The sequence below is a fragment of the Pygoscelis adeliae genome, unplaced genomic scaffold (assembly GCF_000699105.1).
Source record: "Pygoscelis adeliae isolate BGI_AS28 unplaced genomic scaffold, ASM69910v1 Scaffold179, whole genome shotgun sequence".
In the NCBI taxonomy this organism is placed as follows: domain Eukaryota; kingdom Metazoa; phylum Chordata; class Aves; order Sphenisciformes; family Spheniscidae; genus Pygoscelis; species Pygoscelis adeliae.
The window spans coordinates 2,131,752-2,157,173 of record NW_008825612.1 but is presented as its reverse complement, the minus strand read 5'-3'; the positions used below and the strand labels follow the sequence as shown (position 1 = coordinate 2,157,173).

Below are 25,422 nucleotides of genomic sequence, written 5' to 3'. Positions count from 1 at the left end.
CACGCCGTGGGCCTCCTTCCCGGGAGAGCTGCCGGGCAGCTGAGCGCCTCGGGAACCTCCAGCCGTCTTTATTCCTCTCCCCCCACCCCCCTTTTTTTGTGTGTGAGGTAAACAATGAAATATTTAACTTATACCGCCCCTCCCCAAGCAAATGCATATGTGTGCTCTCGGTGTGTCCGTACTGATAAATGCTGCACATGGATGAAAAAAACCTGAAACCAAAACTACCTTGTCTCATCAAGTTAATTGGGCGTTTTTGTTTTGCAAATTCTCCTCCCTCCCCGAGTTCATCCATTCTGAAATTTAGTTTTAAGAGTATTTACAGAATTTTTCTCAAATTTAAATGGAGCAAATATTTTTTGAGAATGGGGGGGTGGGGGTGGGAATATCCTTCTTTTTGTAATCAGAGTAGGATACTCTACAAACTTTGAAAATAAATGGTGGAAATCGTGGAAGAATAAAATACAGCTTGTTACGTGCTGAGACCTGCATCGTTAATACCTTAAGAAATTACTGAGCTTCCTTTAAGTATGGGAAATCCAATTCTGTTTTCAAACAAACTTGAATGTTTGTTTTCACAGTGTGGTTTGCTTTTGACCTGAAAGCCTAATTATCCTTACTGATTCAAAGTGAGGATTTCCAGTGCAGAGCTGCCTTAATTAAGAGCAGGTTTGTCAGCTCCTGTACTAATTTAACAATTGACGACCCATGCTCTTGTGTTTCTGTATTGCAGTGAATGGTTGTTGGAAGGTTTGGTACTGTAGAGAATATTAAGCTTGCTTTAAATAAAAAAAACCCAACAAAAATCCCAACCTGCAGCTACACTTCAGAATGGAATATATGATTAGCTATGTAGAAAACATTTCAGTTTTATTAGCATAACTGTACAAATACAATTAAACTAATGAAGTTTTACCAAAATAAATCTGCTGCCCACATGTTCCCTGTGGAATAAGAAGGACTTTTTTTGTTTGTTTTGTTTTTTTTGTTTTTAAGCTTGCCATGGGTAAGTTCCAGAGTAATTTGGGTAAACACTAAAGTTAGAAGGAAAGGGAAGCAAGGGAGTGGAAGTTCATCAGGATGAGTGCCCATAATGTGAAGACGAGCAAAGAAGTTGACAACCTCCTTCTGTTCTCAGAACTTCTCCATGTGAACAAGCATTACATCTCCTTTCACACACTCCATTCTATATTGGTATTTAAAAACAAACAAATGATCCCAATGAATTTTTTTGGTTTTTAAGCTTCCACTAAGAGGAAATATTAAAAACAATACATCAAGTAATTGGGAGACTTCCTAAAATGGAATATGTGGGGGATTCACTGCAAAATGAAAACAAAAGAGCATGCTCCTAAGGCCATGTGATGTGAGGGCTAAAATAGTTGATGGTTTTCAGTGGCATCCATGCATCGTTCCTGATGTTTCCACAATTCAAATTACTTACGAGGAGCTCAATGCAATACTGAAGTACTTTCTATCTTGCTATTCCATTCTAATTCTTTGACAGGAAAAATGGGAGCTTGGCCAAAATCCTCTCTCGTTTCACTTTCTTTCTTGAAATCCTTCCCTGCTTTTCTTTTTAACTTTGTCACATTGTTTGGATTAGGACAGATTCAATTTTAAACAACCTCCATACCAGCAAAGGGAGACACAAGCCCAAAGGGGTTTGTCACATGCGGTTGCTACGAAAGGTCCAGCTCGGTTGGGCTGGAGAGTTTATTCTATTCCTGTCTTTCAGCCTCTAATCTTTGCAGTATTTTGGGAAAAATAGGGATCTTACTGACTGAACTCTTTAGAGGATGAGAGTTACAAGCATTTTCATTTATCTTAATTATCTATAGGCATTTGTGAGGAAACTCTCTCTTACCTGGTATTCACCCAGATGAGAATCAAGATTGCTCTGTCTACTTGTCCTGACTCCCAAATCAGCACCTCTCTTTTGTTAAGTAGGAGCTGAAGAGCCAGTGTGGCTGTATTGATACAGTCCGCTTTTCCCTAGCCCCCTGTCTTCTCCTACGTGAAGTTCAGAGGGCAGCTTGATTCCATTTTGCACGGTGCTTAATAATGTAAGACGTCTTTATAGTGCTCTAATACGAACAGCAACAGTGGTAAATTAGGAAAAACTAACCAGAAGAGTTAGATTCAGCCCCTTCAAGAGAGTGATTTGAAGAGATTTATCACTAGCCGTTTTCTAAGGAAGGAATAAATTATATGTTTACACATAAGTTTAACATACATATTCTCTTGCATCGTTGCTGTGGACTTCAGCAATTGATCTTTTTTGGGTAGGAAAATAAGGAAAAGGTACGCTTCCTTTTCCAGTAACCAAAAAGCCACTCACATATTTGATTTTAAGATTGGGCTACCTCAGAAGAGATATTTTGGGGACTATTTTAAAAAATGTAACCTTGGCTTCCCTTTTCTCCAGCAACTAATGTTTTTTTCAGGTAGGGGCACATATGCTCAGTGTTAAACAATATTGTAGCACAATGAAGGTGTTCTGAGTAATGTATGCATGGTATGTATATTAGCTATGTAGAAAACATTTCAGTTTTATTAGCATAACTGTACAAATACAATTAAACTAATGAAGTTTTACCAAAATAAATCTGCTGCCCACATGTTCCCTGTGGAATAAGAAGGACTTTTTTTGTTTGTTTTGTTTTTTTTGTTTTTAAGCTTGCCATGGGTAAGTTCCAGAGTAATTTGGGTAAACACTAAAGTTAGAAGGAAAGGGAAGCAAGGGAGTGGAAGTTCATCAGGATGAGTGCCCATAATGTGAAGACGAGCAAAGAAGTTGACAACCTCCTTCTGTTCTCAGAACTTCTCCATGTGAACAAGCATTACATCTCCTTTCACACACTCCATTCTATATTGGTATTTAAAAACAAACAAATGATCCCAATGAATTTTTTTGGTTTTTAAGCTTCCACTAAGAGGAAATATTAAAAACAATACATCAAGTAATTGGGAGACTTCCTAAAATGGAATATGTGGGGGATTCACTGCAAAATGAAAACAAAAGAGCATGCTCCTAAGGCCATGTGATGTGAGGGCTAAAATAGTTGATGGTTTTCAGTGGCATCCATGCATCGTTCCTGATGTTTCCACAATTCAAATTACTTACGAGGAGCTCAATGCAATACTGAAGTACTTTCTATCTTGCTATTCCATTCTAATTCTTTGACAGGAAAAATGGGAGCTTGGCCAAAATCCTCTCTCGTTTCACTTTCTTTCTTGAAATCCTTCCCTGCTTTTCTTTTTAACTTTGTCACATTGTTTGGATTAGGACAGATTCAATTTTAAACAACCTCCATACCAGCAAAGGGAGACACAAGCCCAAAGGGGTTTGTCACATGCGGTTGCTACGAAAGGTCCAGCTCGGTTGGGCTGGAGAGTTTATTCTATTCCTGTCTTTCAGCCTCTAATCTTTGCAGTATTTTGGGAAAAATAGGGATCTTACTGACTGAACTCTTTAGAGGATGAGAGTTACAAGCATTTTCATTTATCTTAATTATCTATAGGCATTTGTGAGGAAACTCTCTCTTACCTGGTATTCACCCAGATGAGAATCAAGATTGCTCTGTCTACTTGTCCTGACTCCCAAATCAGCACCTCTCTTTTGTTAAGTAGGAGCTGAAGAGCCAGTGTGGCTGTATTGATACAGTCCGCTTTTCCCTAGCCCCCTGTCTTCTCCTACGTGAAGTTCAGAGGGCAGCTTGATTCCATTTTGCACGGTGCTTAATAATGTAAGACGTCTTTATAGTGCTCTAATACGAACAGCAACAGTGGTAAATTAGGAAAAACTAACCAGAAGAGTTAGATTCAGCCCCTTCAAGAGAGTGATTTGAAGAGATTTATCACTAGCCGTTTTCTAAGGAAGGAATAAATTATATGTTTACACATAAGTTTAACATACATATTCTCTTGCATCGTTGCTGTGGACTTCAGCAATTGATCTTTTTTGGGTAGGAAAATAAGGAAAAGGTACGCTTCCTTTTCCAGTAACCAAAAAGCCACTCACATATTTGATTTTAAGATTGGGCTACCTCAGAAGAGATATTTTGGGGACTATTTTAAAAAATGTAACCTTGGCTTCCCTTTTCTCCAGCAACTAATGTTTTTTTCAGGTAGGGGCACATATGCTCAGTGTTAAACAATATTGTAGCACAATGAAGGTGTTCTGAGTAATGTATGCATGGTATGTATATTTATAGAGAGTCGTATCTCGTGGTGGCACTACAGGTTATAATAATGAAAGTGTAAAGCAAGTACCCTATTTTATATTGTAACAAACATCTTTTTTTCTGTCAAAGAGCTAATACCAAGTTTTCAGAAAGTGATGTGTATTTTAAGAATGTAATTTCTTGCTGCTTTTAAGACAGAGGTAAGCCGATTGAATAATGAAGTAGTAATAGAGTTTTAATTTCTGCTGAATACTGGTTTATGGCATTTCTGCGGCAAGGCCTATTGAGAAATTCAAACCTGCTTAGTCTTCCATCAAGTACCTTTTGGTGCGTACTGTGAAATATTTAAATATAATGTATGCAAATTTATGACCTAAAAATTAGGAAGCGACTATATGATGGTTGCTCACGTAGTTCTAGTTCAGCCCTTGCTGCGTCTGCGTATTGCTAAAGCCTCAGGCTGCGTCATTGTACACCATTTGTTCTGCAGGAAACCTGTCTCATTTGGTGCTAAAGATAGATGTCTCATGTTGCAAAGAGAAGGTGACACGAAGAAAACATAACATTCTTTTTTAATTTAGGGGATGAGGCTGGGTTGCAAGAGCAGTTAAGTTCTGCTCTCTCATACTACGTGCACACAAGGGGGGTGAACTCTGAAGGGAGCGTTGCTTCTGACATTTGCTGATTTTTTTTGAACGCTTGACTTCTAAGGATGAATGTATGTTTCTTGTAATTTTTGTATGTGATAAAAGGTGCCTTAAAAGTTAGCCATTAAAACATTAAAATTATTTTCAAAATGACAGAGGAAGTCAGTATTTCAAAGTGGAGTAAATCAAAGCACAAGGTAACGCTGTTTGTTGTGTTCGCTTGTGTCACAGTTTAGCCTTGTGACTGTGTAATCTCTTCCTTCCATTATACATTAAGACTGCCAAGGATAGCTGACGTTTAATTTTTACAATATAACTTGACAGGCCTTTTGGTCGTGATGGGCGTCAGGGAAGTCAAGTAAAATGTCTTACTTGGAGCAAAGGATATGTGACTTTTTGTCTGTCATACCGCATGCATTTTATTCCTACTTGAGATAATTTTTTCAAGTTGCTGTGCCCTTTTTCAAGATGCTTCGCTGTTTTGGTTTCAGCTTTAAAAAACAAACAAACAGACAACGTTCTTTGCTCGCTTTGTAGTGAGTTTCAGAGAGTTATACAGCAGTTAGTGTCTCTTACTTCTTTTGTGCTGAGTAAAGCTACAAGGAGCTGTTGCTCACGAGGAGAATTACAACTGTGTTTGTAAGTGAAAAAAAAGCAGGATTTGACTTTTTAAACTCTATTTAGCATGGGCGTCCTGCTCAGGTTTATGTATGAGAATCGTGTCTTATCTAAGCATCAGGGTATAAATAAAATCATTTATTATTTATTTTCTTCATCTACTAGAACAAACAAGAGAATATAAACTGGGGAAAAAAAATCCTGCTCTCTGAGATTGTTTCCCATATGCCCAGAGAAAGGAAGAAAGATGCATACAAACGTTTAGCATGTGCAAGTTTCTTGGTGCATGATTGGTTCCCTACTTAGGACTGGAATTCAATGAAATAAGACTCCTCTTTTAAAAACAAAGAGTAAGCACACAACAAAGGATAAGTGATCAAATGATTAGCCAGAGGCTAATAGGAATGCAAGGGAAGAGTGACAGATTGCATATTAGGAGGAAATCTGATCTGGAAATTAATTTGAAGCTTTCTGCAGCTGAGGCTGCAAAAGAACTAATTTTGAAATCTTTCTGAAGGACATAAATACATGAAAATTCTGACTTGCTTGTCTATAAAGTATTGTATAATACAAGAAAGAAGACTAATGGATAAATAAAGTAGAATTACAATTTAGAGGAATTTCCCCCCCCTCCCCATTTAATTTAAAAACAAAAAACCTGTCTTTGCTTAGGGTGAAATATGCATCTGCCTGTAGCCTAGCATGAGAAATTGCGTTAATGTACTTACAAATTGTGGTGATTTAGAAATATGCATGCTGTGAGGATCTCTGTGGTTGAATCTACATTCTGTTGTATGCAAATAGGAGAGTAAAATCACGACAGCAGATAAATACCTACCCAGACACAATCAACAGCTACATGTCAACAGGGAAATATACTTGAATATTGGAAAAGCCAGAGCTTTTAATTATGAAGAAGTGAGTATTTCCTTATTTAGTGACCTACCAAATGGTTTTAATTTGACCTTGTGGTAGGTAGATGACACTTTGTATTAATAGAATTCGCTTTCGTTATAGAGACCACATTCCCTTTCTTCAAAATTTAACATTAACTGCTGTAGTACAGCAGTGTCTGAGTCCACACGGTTTTTTTTAAGGTTCAAAACATTCCTTTAAAAAAAGACAGACAAACCGATTAAAAAATCAGCTTATGGAAGTTTGCTGGTTTACTTTTTTAAAATTCTGTGCTTTAATTTTAGAACATTAATTAATACACCACGATAAAATTCTAAAGAATTGATAAATACAGAACAGTAACGTTTGAATACAACAGATGAACTAAACTTTTGTTGACATATTACTAAAATTACTTGCTGCTGAAGGATGGACATTAGTTTTATGTAGGCTTTGATAGTCTTGAAGCTGTTTGTAAAGCTTGATTTTTCTGAGTAATTCTCTGCTGTTTTTTGATTCATGTAAATACTTGCTGCTTATGTAAAAGAAAAAAGTGACACAAACCGTATATGAAGGTATCAGGTTAGTATAAGTTGTAATTTTAAAAACCCCTCTTATTTATGCCTTTCATCATTTTATATAGTAAAAGAGAAAAGTGGTACAGTGAAGTAGCTTTTGGATTTATGTATGCATCATTGCTTTCGTCTGAATAGAATTACAAACGCTTAATTTCAAGTTGACACTCCTATAAGAGTAACTAACAGTTCCTCTTCTGATTCACAGTTCCTGTATAGTTTTGCACTTCATGTTGTTGTTGGGATCTTCTTGGTGGTGGGTTTAGCATGAGAAGCGAAGATCTGTCACTGATAATCCTCTTACCTCCGAGGGCCAAACCATGCAGTATATAAAGAACCTTTCAAGTCCTGTTCTTGTCTTTACATTTCTGTCATACATTTATTTAGTACATCAGCAATTGAACAACAATAAAAACTGAGTTTTTAAAAACAACTATTGTATTAATAGAAACAAATCTTATTATTTACTCTCATCATCAACAATGTCTCATAAAGAGTAAAGAGGAAGGAGAAGTGCTGCAGCCTTGTAGTCTGTCTCTAGCCTGTAGGTCCGTATTCCCAGATAAAAGGTCAGATCTATATTTTATATTGTTTTGCCTTTTAGTCCTTTGTATTATGCTTTCCTTGTTTCAAGACTCACATCGTAACAGTCTCTTTGGAGGCGTTAGCTAACATCGGTACAATACTCAGGGATTTGCAGCTATTTTTAAAGGAAGTATATGAGAAAATAAATTCTGATTCTGGTGCCATGGTGTCTAATATATAGCTGAGATGTTCCAGCCATAACCACTCTGGTTAAGCCATGCTAATTGTTACAACCAGAGATACTGGTATTCTCTACTAAATCTGTTCTGCTTCTGTTTGCAGCTATGTCATCTTATCTTTTAATTGTTAAATCTGAACTTCCTGGTGCTGTTGCGGGGTTCTTAAGTGGAGACGAGAGTGGGTAAGGAAAAATGCTTCAAACATACTGTATTTGCCTTGAAGGAGAAAGTGGTTCAGGACTGCTGAAAGAGATGGGTACTGACACTTCCCTCTGATCTCACATGCTAAAAAAATCAGTTATTTACAGGAGTTCTTGGAATATGAAATGTATTTGGCATGTGCAAGCCTTCTGCAGCACACACACAGAGACTTTCCTCATAGCAATTTCCCATCAGACGACCTTAAAGTCAGTGGCAAAACTCCATCTACAGAAATCTGCCTTCCTGTAAAAATTTAAAAGGGGAAGCAGGAGGGGACAGGAGGGAGAGGAGGAGAAATATTTAAACTGCTGTCATGTTATCACTTCACATATTTCAAAACCACAGTACAAAAACCAGCAGAGATTTAAATTTAAATATTTTGTTGTCTTGCTGCAGTAATTGGACTTGTCTTGGGAAAAATGCCGGGTTTCCAGACTTGGTTTATAATTCCTTAGCTTGGCTCCCAGTAGAGAAATTATTCTTCGCAATTGAGCTATAAAGCTGCGTGTAAGGAGTGTGTCCCTCAGATTTCTATCGGAACTGTCGCAAGAAATCTGTGCCTGTGCTAAGACAAACGTTGCAGCTTCAGCACTGAAATACCTTGTTTGAGTTGTTCCAGCGCTGCTGTCATTTGTAGCAGTGTATCTTAGATTGTGTTACGGCTATTTATCCAAACCGCGATTTTCAGATGTTTTGAGCTCAAAACTTTCTCTGGATGGAAACGTGGTGAAATTGTCTCAATGCTGTGTGATGCTTGTATTATTCCTGAATGTTGTGGGTGAATTTTAAGTTTGGAATTAGTTTTTTAAAAGGTGCTTTAGTTCATTTTATATTTTGTCATTTCTAACTTTTCCATTTTGTAAGGAACATTTTGAGAAATGAAGTATAGTGGTAATGTTGTTTTGTGTCTTTCTGCCCTCCTGGCCCTTGCAATGATCTGTTTTTAGTAAGGGGCTTTTTTTTTTTTTTTTACTATTATTTTTTAGGTGTATATGTCACTTTTAGTCTGCTAATGTATCTTTTCCAGCTGTGACGGTCATCAGCTTTTAATTTGGGTACTATCACCTTCTCTTTCAAGATCATACTTTTAACTCCACTCTTCATACACAGGGACGTTGAGCCTGCTACTGTATCTGCTGCGTGTGTGTTCCAGTCTGTCTGTCCTCAAATGTAGCATATAACATCACTTACTACTGTTTTTAATTTTATGTCAGCTCTGTTTATGCAAAGTGACTTTTCCCAACAAAGATACACTTTTAAACAAACAGCTTATGAAAACTCGTAATAGGTAGAATCTGGAGGTCCTGCGTGCATGCATACTGCTCAAAGGATTGTTCTGTCTAAAAAAGATAACACTTTGACGACACTCCCACCAGCTTTAGCTGTTTTTCAGGGTCCTAGTGCAGATCTTCAGGATGCGAACACTGGTGAACACGCAGACAGGTTACAGCGGTTGAACTGGTTATTACAAATCATCTGAGCCATGGTAGTTCTCAGTGCGCTGTCAGCACTGCCACCACCCATACTTCTTCCTTAGCTGGAATTACAGCTTGAGATGGGAGCGAAGTTCAATTTTGCATTTAGAAAGGGCTGGAGTTGTCCATAGGAATACTAACCACGGCTCGAGTGGGAAGTTGATTGTCAGCCCGGGCCTCGTCCTGTTTCTGCCTCTGTTCTTGGGAGTTCTTCCATTGATAAATGTGTATTTGACACAGTTTGACTCCTCTGTTCTTTGCCCGAGCAAATGTTTCAAATGCAGTGGTCAAGCAGTATTCCAGGTGCAGGCACACAGCTGACCTTCTCTGTATGCCCACATCTATATGTCATATATTTTGCCATATTAATTGCCATGGTAGATGATAATCTTTTGCTTCTGTGTATTTCTTCGCAGACGTTGAGTAGTTTTTTACTAACGGAGTTTTTAAATTGTAGGAAATTGTTCAACAGAAACAGCTAAAGAAATATCAAGCCTAAGTAGCAACTTATTTATGCAAAGGGCATAAATATTGACTAGTTTAATCGAACTTCTTTAACTGGACCGCTTGTTTCCAGATGTGATTGCACAGCTGTTCTGTTTTGTGAAGTCATTATAGCATCTGATTCGGTTTCATCTGGGTGCAGAATTTATCTTTAACTCTAGTTAGAATGTATCAAAAGTGTCAGTTAAAACTATCTGCGAAAAATGTTTTACATGCATATACCATCCCAAAGCATACTTTTGGGAAAGCCATTTAAAGAATGTTTTGCGCATTGAATTATTTTTATAGGTAAAGGTTAGCAGGTGTGCACGTGTTTGAAAGGCTCAGAGCCGGTGTGTAATACATCTTCATGTCTTTATTAAAAAACAAAAACATACAATATGAACACTTGCTAATTGCAAGTTGTTTCAGTCTGCATAACAAGAATTCCACATAGTTTTGATGGCATGAACAGAGTTTCAAGTGAGGATTGTGTTAAAAAGTTGTAATTTGTGGGCCCTCTGTTAACATTTAATGACCCTGTCAGGAGGATATGATTGATGCAATTAAGTTGTCTTGCTTGTGTGTTATATAATTGATACGGACTGAGAGTAAGATCCTAATTTAGAACATATGAATCTCTTGTCTTATTGCATTCAGGAATGAAATTAAAGCGATTTATAAATGTCTGCTTTTAGTTAAAATATGGGGGAGGGAGGAGGAACATCTGCATGCCAAAGCATTTTCAGTAGAGTCAAGGATTTATATTCCATATTTCATACTTGGAACGCTTTTATCATATAGGATTAAATTTGCAGATCAAACTGATTTTAAAGGCAATATCAAAACATTTATTCTGCCTTTGGAAAATAAGTGTATTTCTACAACAGTGTTTTGGGAAGAAAAACTGACACATTTTTGATAACCAGTAAATGGTCCACTATTCAGTTTTTTGAGATCTTTTTAAATAAAAGAACTGGTATTCCAAAATTAAGCAGTTTACAAAATTGTTTTTTCTCCCTCCCATCACCTCGTTGCAGTTTTCCTCTCTCTTGTCCCCCCCTCCCCGACAAATGTTTTTTCATTTACCATAAAGTAACCTACATAATTTTTTCTCTGGCCTGCTCAGCTTGTGAGCTACGATGGCAACTGTGGATTTGCTGCATGCTTAGAATCGGGAGACTTAAAACAGAGGTCCCACACGTACACATAGTGTAACATTCATTATACTTTTGCCTACTGCTATGATACTGTTCCTCCTGATCCGAACATCCACCACACTAGAAAGAAAGAAAAAGTTTAAAAATATGTGAATGCTAAATGTTTACAACGTGAAGGATACTACAGCAGGGAGCTAATCTTGGCAAAGTTGCTTTTTCACTGTAGCAGTAGCAGACCTCGGCTAGTAATACTTTTTTTTGAAGAGTGATGTATTTTGAGTAATTTTTAATACAGACATTGTTACTTAAGGGCTACTTTGATTTTTGATATGGCAAAGATGCCTTCAACCTTGAAATTCTCTGTTCATTTATATTACATATTTTTTCAAACGAGTGACACAAGTGGTTGTCCACAATGTATGACAGTAGTTAATGTATGTATACAGTAATTTTTCTTTAACACAGGTGTTATGCTACTTTCCTAATGATAACTGGAGGTGCTGCCTGTTTATTAGGTGCTAACCATATCCTGGACTAAATAAACTGGAAGGTCAAAGGCCAAGGTGTTTATAGGTAGTAAAGTCGGAGGCTGATGTGCAAGATGTTTATCAGTACAGGATATGGTTATTACCAAGTTAGGGGGAGCCACCCTCAGGACGTTTCTGTTTCTTAACAATTATACGCCTGTACTTTTGTCAGTTTGGAGATGAGATTTTGATACTTTGAATAGATTTTAAACGCTTCATATGCCTCCACAATGCTTTTTTTATATGTATAGTTTTATGTATAAACATTATAGCAGATTTCATTAGCATAATTTCCATGCCTTCTGTCGTTAAGTTTTTGTGTGGATGTATGCAAAGAATGAGTGATCACTGTGTGCAAAGTTAAAGATGAGGAAGTTCTCTTTATTGATGTTCTTTCTTATATCACTTCTAGACAGCAAACATCATTTCGAGTTAACTGGAAGTTGATTTACTTATTTTCTTCTTTTGTTTGAACGCTGTGATGATAGGTGTAATGAAACTTGGGCAGAAGAGAAAGTTGGTATGTTTAGAAAACATAACTGAATTTCCAAACAGATAGGTTGGGTAGCTTAGCTCTCTATTTCACACCTCTTGGAAATGGTGAGGAACTAAGGTCATGTAGGAGTAATAAACTGGAAGGGAAGTTCAGCAGTAAGTGGGTTGCAGTTTCTTCGTATAAATATGCAACTCAGCGTAATCTAATTCACTAAGATAATGTGTAGCGTACTAGATAAGTACTTTATTGGAAATCTGTAGAGTATGAAATACCCTTCCCTCTGATCATTGCTTTGAATAAAGGCAGGGATTTGCATATTGTGCTGCTGAGAAATAACTTTACACACATCAGACCTCTGATCCATGCAGACGCTTGCCTATGGAACTTTGCCTGCGATGCTGGTTCGTTATGGGATGGTGCTCTGCTTCCTCATTCTCTGGGAACTCTATTTTATATCACAATATAGAAACTAGGAATACAAATTCATGTAAATAGCAGGTGAGACTGGAAATTATTTATTTTTCTTGTCCTAGTGGTTATTTTGTCTAAGATCACGGTTTTAAAGTAGAACGTGTATTTTAGGACTCTCGAGCTTTGTATCAGTCATAAATAGATATTCCAACAGGTCTTGGTACCTTGATGGGAGACTGCTGCTACTGATTACTTCAGTCTGCATTGTTTTTCCTCTCGCGCTTCTTCCTAAAATTGGTGAGTAATTAAAGGAGAGACATGAATATTATTCTACTTTAGTAGCAATTACAGCTGAAGACTTTGAAACCTTAATGGGTTATTTATTTATTTTAACTGGCAGGGGGCTGGTGATGGTGGGGATTACTTAAGTTGTTGTAGTGTGTTCTGCCTTCCAGCCCTGCCTAGTTAACCTATTACTTGGGTTGCAGTAGTATTTTGTCTGCAATACTAAAATAAAATCTTTACAGCAGAACATTAAAGAGCTGCATTTACTTACAGCGTGCCATTAGTGGTAAGCCAGTTCTAATTCTGCCCTACAAAACTACATAAATGATCTGTGACAGGCAGTTGGAATGTTGTTATTCTGAGTCCTAAGCCCCAGATACCAAGCACTGTAATAGAAAACATGCCTAAAATGTAAAGCTTTAGCTGTACATTAGGATCACTTTCCTTATAAATTCTCTTTTATTTTTACTGTTATTTTACAGGCTTTCTTGGCTACACAAGTAGTTTATCATTTTTCTTTATGGTGTACTTTGCTCTTGTGGTAAGTTAAAAATCCGTGCACAGCTTATCTGTTTTTTTTCGTATTGTTTGAATGTTTTCATAAGCCTGTTTTGAAATGAATTGTCTTCCCCTCCCCCCTTAACTTTTTATGTGAAATTTAGAGTTTTCCTTCAGTATGTGCTTGCTTGGACAGATTACATTTGTTTTGCTGAGGCATGAAAATGGATATGAACTTTCAAACATGTGAAAAGATTTAAAATAATTATATTTTGGAGTGGTAAACGTAACAATATTTTTATTTTGCTGATGGTGCGGTGAAGGGAGCTGGCACATATACTTTTGTTTCCCTACTAGTAGTGGGAAGGAATTCTGTTTTCTTAGCTTCTATTACTTGCTGCAACTAGTCAGAAGAAAATTTAATATACTCCAAATAAATTAAATTTACATGTATAATGGAGTGACAGAGTTCAAAAAAAGGCAAAGAAAACTAGAACTTCATTAAGGCAGTTTACAAGATTCATTAATACATCAATGACCTTATTCTTCTTTCCTTTTTTTTTTCTTTTCTCTGAGCCATATGGGGGTTTTTGACCCTGATGTTCACCCTCTCAAGGCCCCTGTGAGGTACATGTTTCCAAATATCAAAAGTGAGACCTGCTAGGCAGATCTGAGAGGGAAAATGTGCCTCTAAGTTGCACTATTTTTCTTTTTACAGAGAAAAAGTATGTTAATGCACGTGTGTAATATGTAGTGCGAGCAAGCAACTCGCACTCTGTCATCTAGGTACAGAAACAAGAATCGTATTTGGGAGCCTGGAAAAACCTTCCCCCTCTCCCCTGTCATTCTGGCTTGCATTGACTTGCATTTAATACCTGTTTTACAATGGGATAAACAGAGTTGAAGGCAAGTTGAACAAACATGCCATCCAGGAGACCAAGGCAATCCATTAGGAACTAAACCATGTGATAAAACCAAACTTCAAAGTTGTCAAAACATCTCCCTAGGGTATCCCTGGAGAATTGCAGTGTTTGTAGGACCTTGGGAAGTATTCTTCCGAAGCTGAGCATTGAGGAGCAGCTATGGCCTCTCCAGAGCTAATGGAAATTAATTTGCAATATTTATAAATTACCTTAACTTTTGACCTCTCTCCTAAAATTTCTCTTAAAAGAAAAAAAAAGAAAAAGCACTGACTCTAAGGCTGAAATAGGCCTTTGGCTGAAGCTACTTGCAAGAGTTTTAAAACAAGTTCAGCTCCTGGATTTCAGTAGGAATGTGCATGCATCTCTGAAGAAAGCTGTTGTAATGGGTGAATGCATTTGAAAACAATTTTGGGCTCAGAAAAGGCAAGTGTGTAAGCAAGACTTGTGTGCAGACATATCAAGCGAGGATGATTTAAGCTAGGGTTTAGTTTTGATTCTTTATCAAAAAAGTAGGTAGAAAGTACTAATGAAGGAGTACAGAGACTACTGGATTTCTTACAAAATGGTTGAATTTGTATGCTTACTCTTCGTTGTTAAATGACAAAGAAGCAGCCCCAGTAAATCTAACTGAGGTCAAAATTTTTAAAAGCGATTATGGATATTTAAAGAAAACTAATACTCTTCACAAAATATTCTCTCTGACTTCTTTAGGCACTGAAACTCAAAGGCATTAACTGCAGTTTACTTTTCATATCTAATGCTTTGAAGTGGGTGATACGTGCTGTTGAAATGGTGTTTTAGTTTGCACGATGTTAATTTCTGTATGGCAGATATATTTTAATTTGTTCCAGAAGAAAACTGTGTTAGTCATATGGAAGTAATACATTTATATTTTGCATATACAATAATTCTGTGCATTTTCAAGTGCATACCATCTGTTCAGCTTTTTGCCAGCAAGCCGCAGTTTCAGTACAGCCTGCAGAAAAGATAGGTACAATAGACAGCATATGTCTTGGTCAGTATGGTCTAGTGAGTGCACTGAGCAAAAGGTCTAGAGACTATTGTTTGTTCTCTGTGCTCTGCTGTGGGGCTTTGGCAGGTCACGTATCCCCTCTCTGTGCTTCAGTATCTCTTCCTTTGAAGTCAATACACTGGTTATAGCCCTCACTTGGAAAAAAAGTGAAAACACTGAGATGAGCTGATCTGGGAGAAAAACAAATATATGTAAATTAATTCAAAGCCAGATTCTGTGAGGTCCTGCGCACTTTTGTTTCTGATTGTTGAATACTTTCCTGACTTCAGTCCTAAGTGAAAAGAAATCAAATGTGATCGTTAAACTTTTTTTATTGCCTCCCGTCTTGCTATATTGAATATTGGTGAAGAGTAAAGACAGATTTTTCTTTTTTTGTGGAGACAGCCCTATTGGTAGCTTGTTCAACAAAGGTGTTAATGATTCCTGATGGTATTTTTCTAAATCTCTTGTTCATGTTCCCAGAACAAAATGTGATGCAGATTTGGAACCTGCCATATGTAATGAATGATGTTATGCACAGGGAAGCCCCTCTTTGCTGAGTGCTGTCAGTACTGCTGGAATAAAGGGATTCCTGTTTTCCCTCCGCAGGATACGAAAAAGCAACATCACTGAGAATATTAGAACATTTTGAGCCTCTAACTTTAATTTTTAGCAATGTTTTTGGTGTGAGTTTTAAATACCCTATTTCCACTAGAATCTCTCTTTAGGTTTTAGGGTTTTTTTTTACTTAAAACCAAATGTTTGTTATACTCAAAAGACAAGGTTTATATGAAATAGGCTTAAAGTTCCAGAGGAAGATTGTCTGTGCTGCCTGCGTGACTGCTCAGCTAACTGCCAACTTAAAAATCTCTTCCTGTTGGGGGGGGACCTCATTAGAAATACAGAGTAGACTACAATTGGAAACCCAAACAGATATGAATAATTAAGCAGGTGGGCAAATATAATTACAGATTTTAAATCATGTAATGCATTTTATTTTGTCTCCTTTTATTTCCATTTCAATCTGTTCTTAATCTGTATTAATTTCATTTTAGAAGAATGTTCTTCAGCTTTTTATGTTTGGCTTGTCTTGTCCTCCCTCTGCAATGTTTATATATGTCTTTGCTCTTTAGCTTGCAGGAAACTCTGCCCCCAGCACTGCCAGGCACACTTTACTTTGCCCAAAGCTTGCCCTTTAGCTTCATGCCCCTTTTCATTGCTCAGGAAGCCTGTTCCAGCCTCAGCCAGAGTTCCCACAAAGCCTTCTACTTTGGAGCCTTCAAAGCGTCTCCTTTGTTTCCCCTATCTGGATGCCTTTAAATACAGAGATCTCCTTGAAAAAATATTTTGCCTTCTTGCTCAGCCTCATAAATGTCTTCAGCTAGCCAAGAAGCTTGGGCTTCCTGGGCAGGCAGCACAGCCGTGCATCCACGGTTGTGGTACTACTGCGGCAGCAGTCTGCATCTGTCACAGCTCATAGCTTCTCACCGCTTGGTGCGCAAGAGAGAGCTGAAGCAGGGGTGACCCATGTGACAGAGTCATGCATATGTACGATAGAGGCCTAAGTTATATTTTAGTGTTTGGTCCTTTCCTCCTCCTCCCTTGGTTGAACTTCTTGACGTACTACCAGCATGTTCTTGTCCCTCCTTACGCCCTTCCTCAGATGAGGCTGCAGTTCACGTTGCACAGAGGAGGCAGTTTAGCCAATCAATAAGTAGGTAGGAACAGATCTCCTGGTATAAAACAGTGCCAGTTTAGTGTCAGAAACATGGCTGGAGGATTTCCATTGATAATCCTTCTTCACAAAGTTTGCAAGACTGCTGTTGAGCAAGCTACTACCTAGTTCCATACCTTGAGTTGTTGTGAGTTGTTCTTAGTCATGCAGTTTAAGACATGTTATTGCCAGAATGGACTCAGCGTGCTGTGTACCCGCAGTTTCCTTTCCCCATTCTGTCTGGAGGTAACGTTTGTTTGCTTCTCCTGGCACTGGTGACAAGAGGGAGCATCTAATCCTTATCCCCTGGGAAACACCACTTGGCCGCAAGCAAAAAGTTGTTCTCTGAGCCAGAAGAAGCACTCTCTTCCATGTTATTCTTCTCGTGAATCTGAGTCTTTAATTAAGTTTTTAATTATTTGCTCTAGGCTTCAAAAGAATTATAACCTCTAAAGCCAGGCAACTACAATAGGAAATTAATTAGAGTGAAGAGAGCAATGCAACTATCATTTTAAACTAGGCTCCTGAAAAAGGAGGTAACATTTCTTATCTTAATTTCCCTTTGATTTTCAGCCCTGTTACTTGGCAGTTCCGTAACCAGCAGGGTGTAGCTAAAGCCCCAATGACATTCTGGGACAATAATTGCATTTATTGTTTTTCCTTTGCTTTCTAGTCCAAACCATATGTTTCTGCCTTTTAAGATTAGCCCTAGGCTCTGCTCTATCTCTGTAAAGGCTGCGATAGCTAACACAGCAGCTATTCTGTACGGGAGGTAGTTAGTGTGGAGCACAGAGAGAGTGAATGCAGAGTGCTGGTTGCATTTCAGTTAATGTCAGAGCTCGTTTCAGTGCATCACTCCGGATAGGCATGCCATAAGGCTGCCAGCTGTGCAGAGCAAGCAGCTGTATGGAATGGCACTGACAAGCGTTTCTGTCAAGTTTTCTTCTTGTGGCCTAATTGTCTACCGGTCAAGCCTGTTAATTTGCGATGGGTGTAGCTCCTTGCTTCGTATACCAACAGTTTGCTAATTTAGCTACGTATATCTAAATTTAAACTGATTTTTAGGGTATCATTCATACGTTAAATATGCTGTCTTTGCAGATTATGATAAAAAAATGGTCGATCCCTTGTCCTCTACCTCCAAGTAGTGCCATAGAGACTTTACAGGTAAAGTGCATGCTGTTCTGAAGTTCTTCTCATTTTATTAGTAATGGCAACGCTTTCTTTACGTTAATGCTTTCAGAATTACTTGTAATTTAAATTCCTTCTTTTCTTAATCATCACAGAAACTAAAAAGTTTCATTTCTGTGGTTTGGGCTTATTCTTTCATTATGCCATTTTTTTGCATGTATGTCTTACAGGTTTCAAATTCTACTGGGGATTGTAAAGCAAAGCTCTTTCATCTTTCAAAAGAGGTAATCTCTGTTAACAATATACAAACTTAAAGGGGGGGTGGTGGTTTTGGGGTTTAAACTCCATCCAGGGTAAGCTATTCTGCTGTAAAACTAGTTATAGGCTGCTGAAATATTTCCTATACCTGCTGCCAAGTGTTACCCAGTCTCACGCTTTCTTTTTTATGTGAAGGCTGGCTGTCCAAGTTAGCATTTATGAAAACATTTTGCAAATATGACCAAAGTATAAAGTATAGCAGATGCAGCAGTGGTCAGCCTCATGATGCAGTCGGATCAAGCCAACTTACTGTGCCCTCAGCTAGAAGTCAGTGCTACTTGGCGGTATGCACACTTTTAGTTCCTGGCGAGGTAGAACAGGTTTCCTGAAACTGCCTGGGCCTAACCTTATTTTTTTCTTACCTGAAGCTAATTCTTCAGGCCTAACGCAATCTCGTGCATTTCATTGGATGCCAGCTTTAGTATTTGTTAATTAATGTGGCATTTAAATCATGTCACCACCCATCAAGGCTTGCAGGAGGGGAAGTATCATGTAGAACTCCAGTCTCTGTGGGGTGAAGAGGAAGGGAAAAAGGGAAGAATAAATCTGGGATAGGCTTGTAGCGTAGTGGAATTTAGGAAGGACACGGTTGCATTTGTCTGAAAAAACAAAATCCACCCCCACCCTCACAAGAAAAAGAGAGGGGAAACAAAAAGAGCTCGGGCAATGCAAACATGAGACGAATGTTATCTGTAGATCAAAGAAGAAATTTTGCTTTGACCAGAAACATCTACTGTGAGATTCTGGCCTTCTGTGCTTTGAAGAATCTTGGGATTCATCTCTACTTCTTTTTTAATTTTAACTTTATCAATACAGAGTGGCATATTTTTACCAGTATGGGCCTGATTATGTCAGCACAGCAGCTTATTCCACTTGGCAATTGAAGTAAGCTATACTAGATGATTCATCTCTTCTATTACAAGATTTTGGAATAATACACCACTAATTGTGTGGTTGCAACTTTAATTATACAACTATCTTAAAACTTTAGATGTCAAAGCATGTTATATTTTCTGGATGCTGTATGCAAATTTTTGTGAAGGAGTAATAAGAAAATAGTGAAGTCAGGGTGAAGGAATCAGTAGTTTGACAGGTAGTTGTGAATATTAGAATTTAGAAAACGTCTTAGAAAATTTCATGAATGATACACTGACTCTGGGGCAAATCCTACTCTTTTTACATAAGTACTTGGCTTCAATATAGCTAAAAAAGAATCTTTCAGTTGTTTGCTTATAGACAGCATGACCTCTCTTGATCATGAAGGAGTAAGCTGTGACCGCCACTTGAAGAGATACTAGTTGGAAAGGTCCATTTTTTTGTGGAATGATGCAGACACCATTCTGTGTTGTGGAGATTTATCTCGGAGCATTAATGTGGAAAGCTTTCCACTGACTTCCAGCGCTTGAACTGAATTCTGAATTCATCCTGATATTTTTCCAACCATCTGTAATAACAAACAACCTACAAGATGTTTTTCTTCTATTTTAGAGTGCTTATGCAATACCGACTATGGCCTTCTCTTTTCTCTGCCATACCTCAGTCTTACCCATCTATTGTGAGCTCCGAAGGTAATGTATGAAAACACACGCAATGTTAAAATATAATGATAGTATTTCTGTAACATTTTCCCTAAATGAATCTTGAATAATTTTTATTTTCAAATCGGTGCCATCAAACCATGCAAACTAAGTAGCTTTCATGTTTTTGGGAAATGTACAGTTTTAGTCTGTACTGGCTTTTCCTCTCTTACAGGAGAGAAAAGTAGCAAATATGGTTCCATCATCAATGTCAGTACATTGTCCTGACCTGAACAATCTGGAGAAAAAAGGTCATTTGCTCAGGTACTTACTAGTTAATTTTTATTGCTGTAACTGAATCTGCATTTGGCCACATCTGATTCGGTGTTTTTTTTGACCCAGATTCTGTTCCTGGCTCTGAATATATATCATCCTGTATAAACAAAAATTTTGATTTAAAAAATACTCTGGTATGTCTAAATTACGTAGAAGATGGGGACAATGTTAGTTGTCTGCATGAAAAGTGCCTTTAATTAACGGATTAAAAATACTTTTAAAAACCCTAAATGTTACTGACAGCACAGACCGCAGCAAATACTCTGTGGCCATAAATTAAGAGGATGCTTTCTTATAAAAGGCAAGCTGCTATTTTTTTATTTTATTTTAATGTAGATTGCATTGTGTTTAATAGTCCACAATACAGATTAAGCAACACTAATTTTCTGGGTTTTTTGTGTTTTAGTCCATCCAAAAGTAGAATGCAGAATGTAACTGTGACAGGAATTGGTCTGAGTTTCGTAATTTACTTTATGTCTGCTCTGTTTGGGTACCTGACATTTTATGGTAAGTATATTCTTCAAGTATTCTTTAGCATGAAGGCTAATAATAAATGATAAATGTGTTCTGTCTGGAGTACTTCAGGCTTATTGGTGCATTGATACACTTGAACCCTCAGAAATCTTGTTCCTGTGAAGACTTAAGAACATGCCTATCACTGCACCGTATTACATTGACTTCTCAACGTGTAATGCAGCTAAACTTCCCGGGGTTTATGCCCTAAAATGCTGTACAGGCAAGATACTGGTCCCTAAACTGTAGCTGATGGTCTGTTGATGCTCTCTAATGCTATGTAATTAGACTACTGATTGCCACTATATGTTGGACTGTATAATATTTTCACTTAAAAGCTGGGAACGGATTTATCACGGTCTGTGAGAAACTTTGAGATCTGATAACAGTCTGCTTGTCCAATGAGTTTGAAAGGTCTGTTCTAAGGCTGTATCTTCTAGCAACATTTATCACTTATTAACCCTGTGATAGCCCAGCACGTTTGTAGTCTCTAAGTAGCACTGAGGCTGTTGCCTTTTATGAGGGGAATTTGACCCACAGCAAGCTAGCCCTAATGTTAGGTAGGCATGAAGGTTTGCAGCACGTTTTCTCTGTCCGATACAGCTTGGGTACAAAGCATGTATGGCTTCTTTGTTTTGGTTTTGGATTTTTACAAATCAGTTGGAACTAACACTAGCTATTTCACTACAAATCTGCTGGAAGTGGAAAAAAAATTTCCCATGAATCATCCAATTTAGGAAAGTTTTATTTTAAAGGATCGCACAAAGTGACTTCTTCATGATACCTTTGTTTATATGTAATGTAAATACAAACTAGAGGACTCTGGAAAAAAATTGAGAAGGAACGTAAGAAAATTTGAAGGTCTGAATCAGAGAAAGCGCCCATCTAGTTTTGTGTCTTGACTTCAGTGGAGGGCAATGACAAAAGACTAGGGAAGCATTTTAAAAATTTAAAAGGATAAGCTTTGAGTTGGGCTTCCTAGCACATGCTTCCTGTCTTCAAGAATTTGTGTTGCAGGCAGTTCCAGAGCCAGAGGTGATACCTGTTTGATACATGAACTGAACCAAGAAACGCATGTTTCTTAGAGATGTTGCTGACATAGTGCTTGGTGAAGTAAATGTACCTTTTTGTTTACCAAACAGAAAAGCAGGGTATGAAACTTGCCCTACCAAATTCTACAGCCATCTTTCAGTTTGTTTGCTGTAGAGCTTACGTAGCAGTGTACTTCAGTACCAGTTTAATAACTCTGCACTTGGACTCTTGAATACCTTTGGGTACAGTTTTTTAGTTGTGTTTAAACATAGATGACTTTGGTATTCTTGCATTTCCCAAATACTCAGATTTCAGAACCCTTACCTACATAGGGGCTTTTTTTCCAAGGTCTGTCATAACCTTGGCAGGTGTAGGTGAGTGTCTATTCATACGGCAATTTTAAGTATCCTGTCATGTAACGTCACAGTGTGATGCCTTACTAAGAAATGTCATTTGGCTCTATGTATCCTGCTTTAAATTGGTGTTATGGTGTGTTTTGTTCATGTAGCACGCATTGTCAAATTGAATCACCTCTACTTGGTGATCCAGCTGTCTTCTGGAGTAGTATCGTACAAATGCCATCGCATAAATGCATCACAGTCACCTATGAGGACTCCTCTAATGTCTTCTGAAAACTCACCCTTTTTATGAGGTGACAACATGTCACCCTTTTTATGAGATGACCACATGGTGACCTGTGTTGATTGGAATGAGTAAAAATCCTTGTAAGGGACAGTAAGGCAGTAAGACAGAAGTGTTCTGATTAGGATTTCCTCTCCTTTCAGAGTGTTTTATATTTCTTGATCGTGGGGTTGAGATAGTGTCTGACAAAGGACCAAGAATGTTGGCTTTCAGCAGCTAATAATTCCAAATTTCTAGGGAATTTTGCACTTTTTTCCCCAAGTGTATATCTGAGCATAACTGTCTGAAAACATTCCCTTGACACTCAGAATCCTTTGAAAAATTATATGGGGAGTCATGAAACCCCTAATAGCATATAGGCCACTATTACTGTTTCCTAACTGTCTCCATGTGGTTTATAGGAAAATATAGTTTTGAGTGTCACTCTGAGAGCCTGAGAGATTCAGCAGGCAGCGCGGGATAACCATCTGTCTCCAGAGGAGATCTCAACAAGAAGTAAAAAAAAAAAAAAAGGGGGGGGGACGGGACGGGGACACAGAAAAACGGTAGTAACCCTAGAAACCATCCCAGTTCCTTTTACCTTCACTGTCACGATTTCTTTGGGACGAGACCCTGTCTTGACAGTAGTCTTTCAGTCTGTTTCACTGGGAACATTTCTGGTTTACTGCAAGCCTGATTTCTTCTAGTAACTCTTAGACTCAAGAGCCTAAAACACTGAAACGAACAGTGGATGTCTGCATGAGATTTCTCCCCCTGCCTTGCAAGCTGCTTATCCTTTTTTCACTTTTTGGTTGTCTTGTTTAATTAACTTATTTCTTTAAATAAAGAGAATCTGTTCCCTGTTCCTAACACACCAGTCCAAGAAAATGTAAAACATTTTATTTTAAAGTGAAAACAAAGAAAGAGTTCCCTCTTTGAAATGAGGCATGCTTCATCTTTCTGTGGTTCAGATGGTTTATTCTGTTTCCGGTGAATTTGAAACTTCATACAGCGACTGGACTTTGGTGGAGATTTTGGTCCATTCTGAAGTCCAAAAAAGCATAGAATCAGGGTATGCCGAAAAAAAAGAGTCAGGGTAGCAGACCACTTTCAGGCCTCTGATTTTTGCTGTTAACTTAGTGAAACTTTTCACCTTAAAAGGGCAAAGGTCAAAGGTGAAGGATTCATCACTGATTCATCACTTTTTGCCCTACTTCTGCCTTGAATAGTACAAAAGTAACGCTCATGGTGGTGTATCCTACTATAGTAATGCCACAATAGAGTTGGTTTTGCAAAGCTAAATACGCATGTGGTGGAAAGCACATGAGATCCTTACTGCTGAAGAAAACAGACCTGTCATTTGAAAGTGTTTGGCCTGGTTGGGCGCGTTGCTGGTGCAGTCCTCTGCTGTTCTCTGGGTGCTATGAGAATCCAAAATGACAGCCTTCGGGTGTCCTTGTGTTGCACTTGTCTACTCATTTGGCATAGGGAAGAATCAGTGTCAATTGTCAATAGGGGTTTTTTTGTTGGTGTTTGGTTTTTTTAATAAGAAATATCTTTTTGAAGTATAACTGATGCTAGTTATCCTTCTCCATGTCATGCAGCAATACATTGCTAACTATAGCCAGTAGAAGCCCATATGCTAGCATAGTTTTGAACATTTCTTTCTTTCTTTAAATTAGAATTATAGCTTTTCTTTCAAACCATGAAATATCACCTAATGTTTCTGGGGAAAAAAAGGAAATGCAATTCAGTCAATTTAGCAAAGTTAATTTGTTTCTGGCGTCTAGATGAACCAAAGAAAGAATCTGGTGTTGACTGCTTCAGTTTTACAGTACCGTATACTTGGCTTCGTGTCAGGTCATCTTTCTTTTTGATGCTTTCTCCTCCATATTTGTATCTTCTCTTTAGGTAGCTTTGGCTTCAGCAGAGGCTCTATAGGGGCTTGCCCCTTCAAGATTTTTTTCAGTTTTTCTGGAGGTTGTGTATCTTAGAGCTAGTGTATCAGTAATGCCAAAGTGATGCGTATCTGCAACCCCCCTCCACTCCGCATTAGTCACAAGCAAATTGATCAATTTGAATGTAAGCTTAAAATGCGTTGCTAACTATCTTAGTTCTCAAATGATTAACAAAACAATTAATTTTTCTGGTTTTCAGACAAAGTGGACTCTGAATTGCTACAGGGTTACAGCAGGTACCTGCCACATGATATTGTCATCATGACTGTTAAAGTAGCCATACTGTTTGCTGTGCTTTTGACAGTCCCTCTAATCCATTTCCCAGTAAGTACTCCTGAATGTTTTGAAGCTGGCATAAGCAATGGTAACACTAATGCTTTGCAGACTGCAATACTTGAGTCACATCTAGTCTTGTGTATCTTATTCACTTGTCAAGTGATTGATCAAAGACCACATATTTGCATATGTTCCATGAGAGCTCCAAAATAACAACTAACCACTAAGCTAATTTGTGCTCTTGAGACAGATTTCAGATTCAAACTAGCCCACAGCATTGTTTTTAATTTAGAGAATTCAGAACTTCTAAAGTTTATTTAGTTTGATTCCTCCCCCTCCCTCCCCCCCTTTCTTAAATTGAGTTTTGCTGACTTGGTTTTTCCTTTCTACATGCACGCACCCGCACACAAACACACTTACACTTGAAAACTCAATTTAATTGTAAATTAAAAACACATATTGACCTATTTCACAAAAAAAAATGCACTTTAGTTTATCAATACCATGGTACAACTGAAAATTCATTCAGTTATGGCCAAAAAAATTTGTGCATGCAAAACTGTGTATATAGAAGTAGTGTATAGATTACATATCAGTTGGCAACATGCTGACATTTGCTACCAAGCATGCTCAAAGAGATAAAGCGTTATCCCCCAGACCTTCTTTTGTCCCTGCAAAAAAGGAGTACTTCCTTAAGACTAATGGCCACGTGATAAATACTGCTTTAATACTAAAGTAAACTATGCTACAGAAAGACAAAACATTCAGCTATTACTAAATTTTTTGCCTTTTGATTTTTAAAATGTTCTTTCACATCTGGAATGATGTAATTCTTAAGTTTATGAAATTG

At 37.8% G+C, this 25,422-nt stretch overlaps 1 protein-coding gene across 1 annotated transcript in view; it reads left to right on the top strand.

Annotated features, from left to right (window-relative positions):
- Positions 1 to 25,422, top strand: part of LOC103924261 (probable sodium-coupled neutral amino acid transporter 6) — a 38,846-nt gene that overhangs the window by 11,612 nt on the left and 1,812 nt on the right. Inside the window, exons 5-12 of the mRNA XM_009332752.1 lie at positions 7,789 to 7,867; positions 12,653 to 12,735; positions 13,206 to 13,264; positions 17,972 to 18,037; positions 18,232 to 18,285; positions 20,072 to 20,160; positions 20,579 to 20,679; positions 24,496 to 24,620. Of these exons, the coding sequence (XP_009331027.1) occupies positions 7,789 to 7,867; positions 12,653 to 12,735; positions 13,206 to 13,264; positions 17,972 to 18,037; positions 18,232 to 18,285; positions 20,072 to 20,160; positions 20,579 to 20,679; positions 24,496 to 24,620 (656 nt within the window). The remainder of the gene's footprint in view (positions 1 to 7,788; positions 7,868 to 12,652; positions 12,736 to 13,205; positions 13,265 to 17,971; positions 18,038 to 18,231; positions 18,286 to 20,071; positions 20,161 to 20,578; positions 20,680 to 24,495; positions 24,621 to 25,422) is intronic.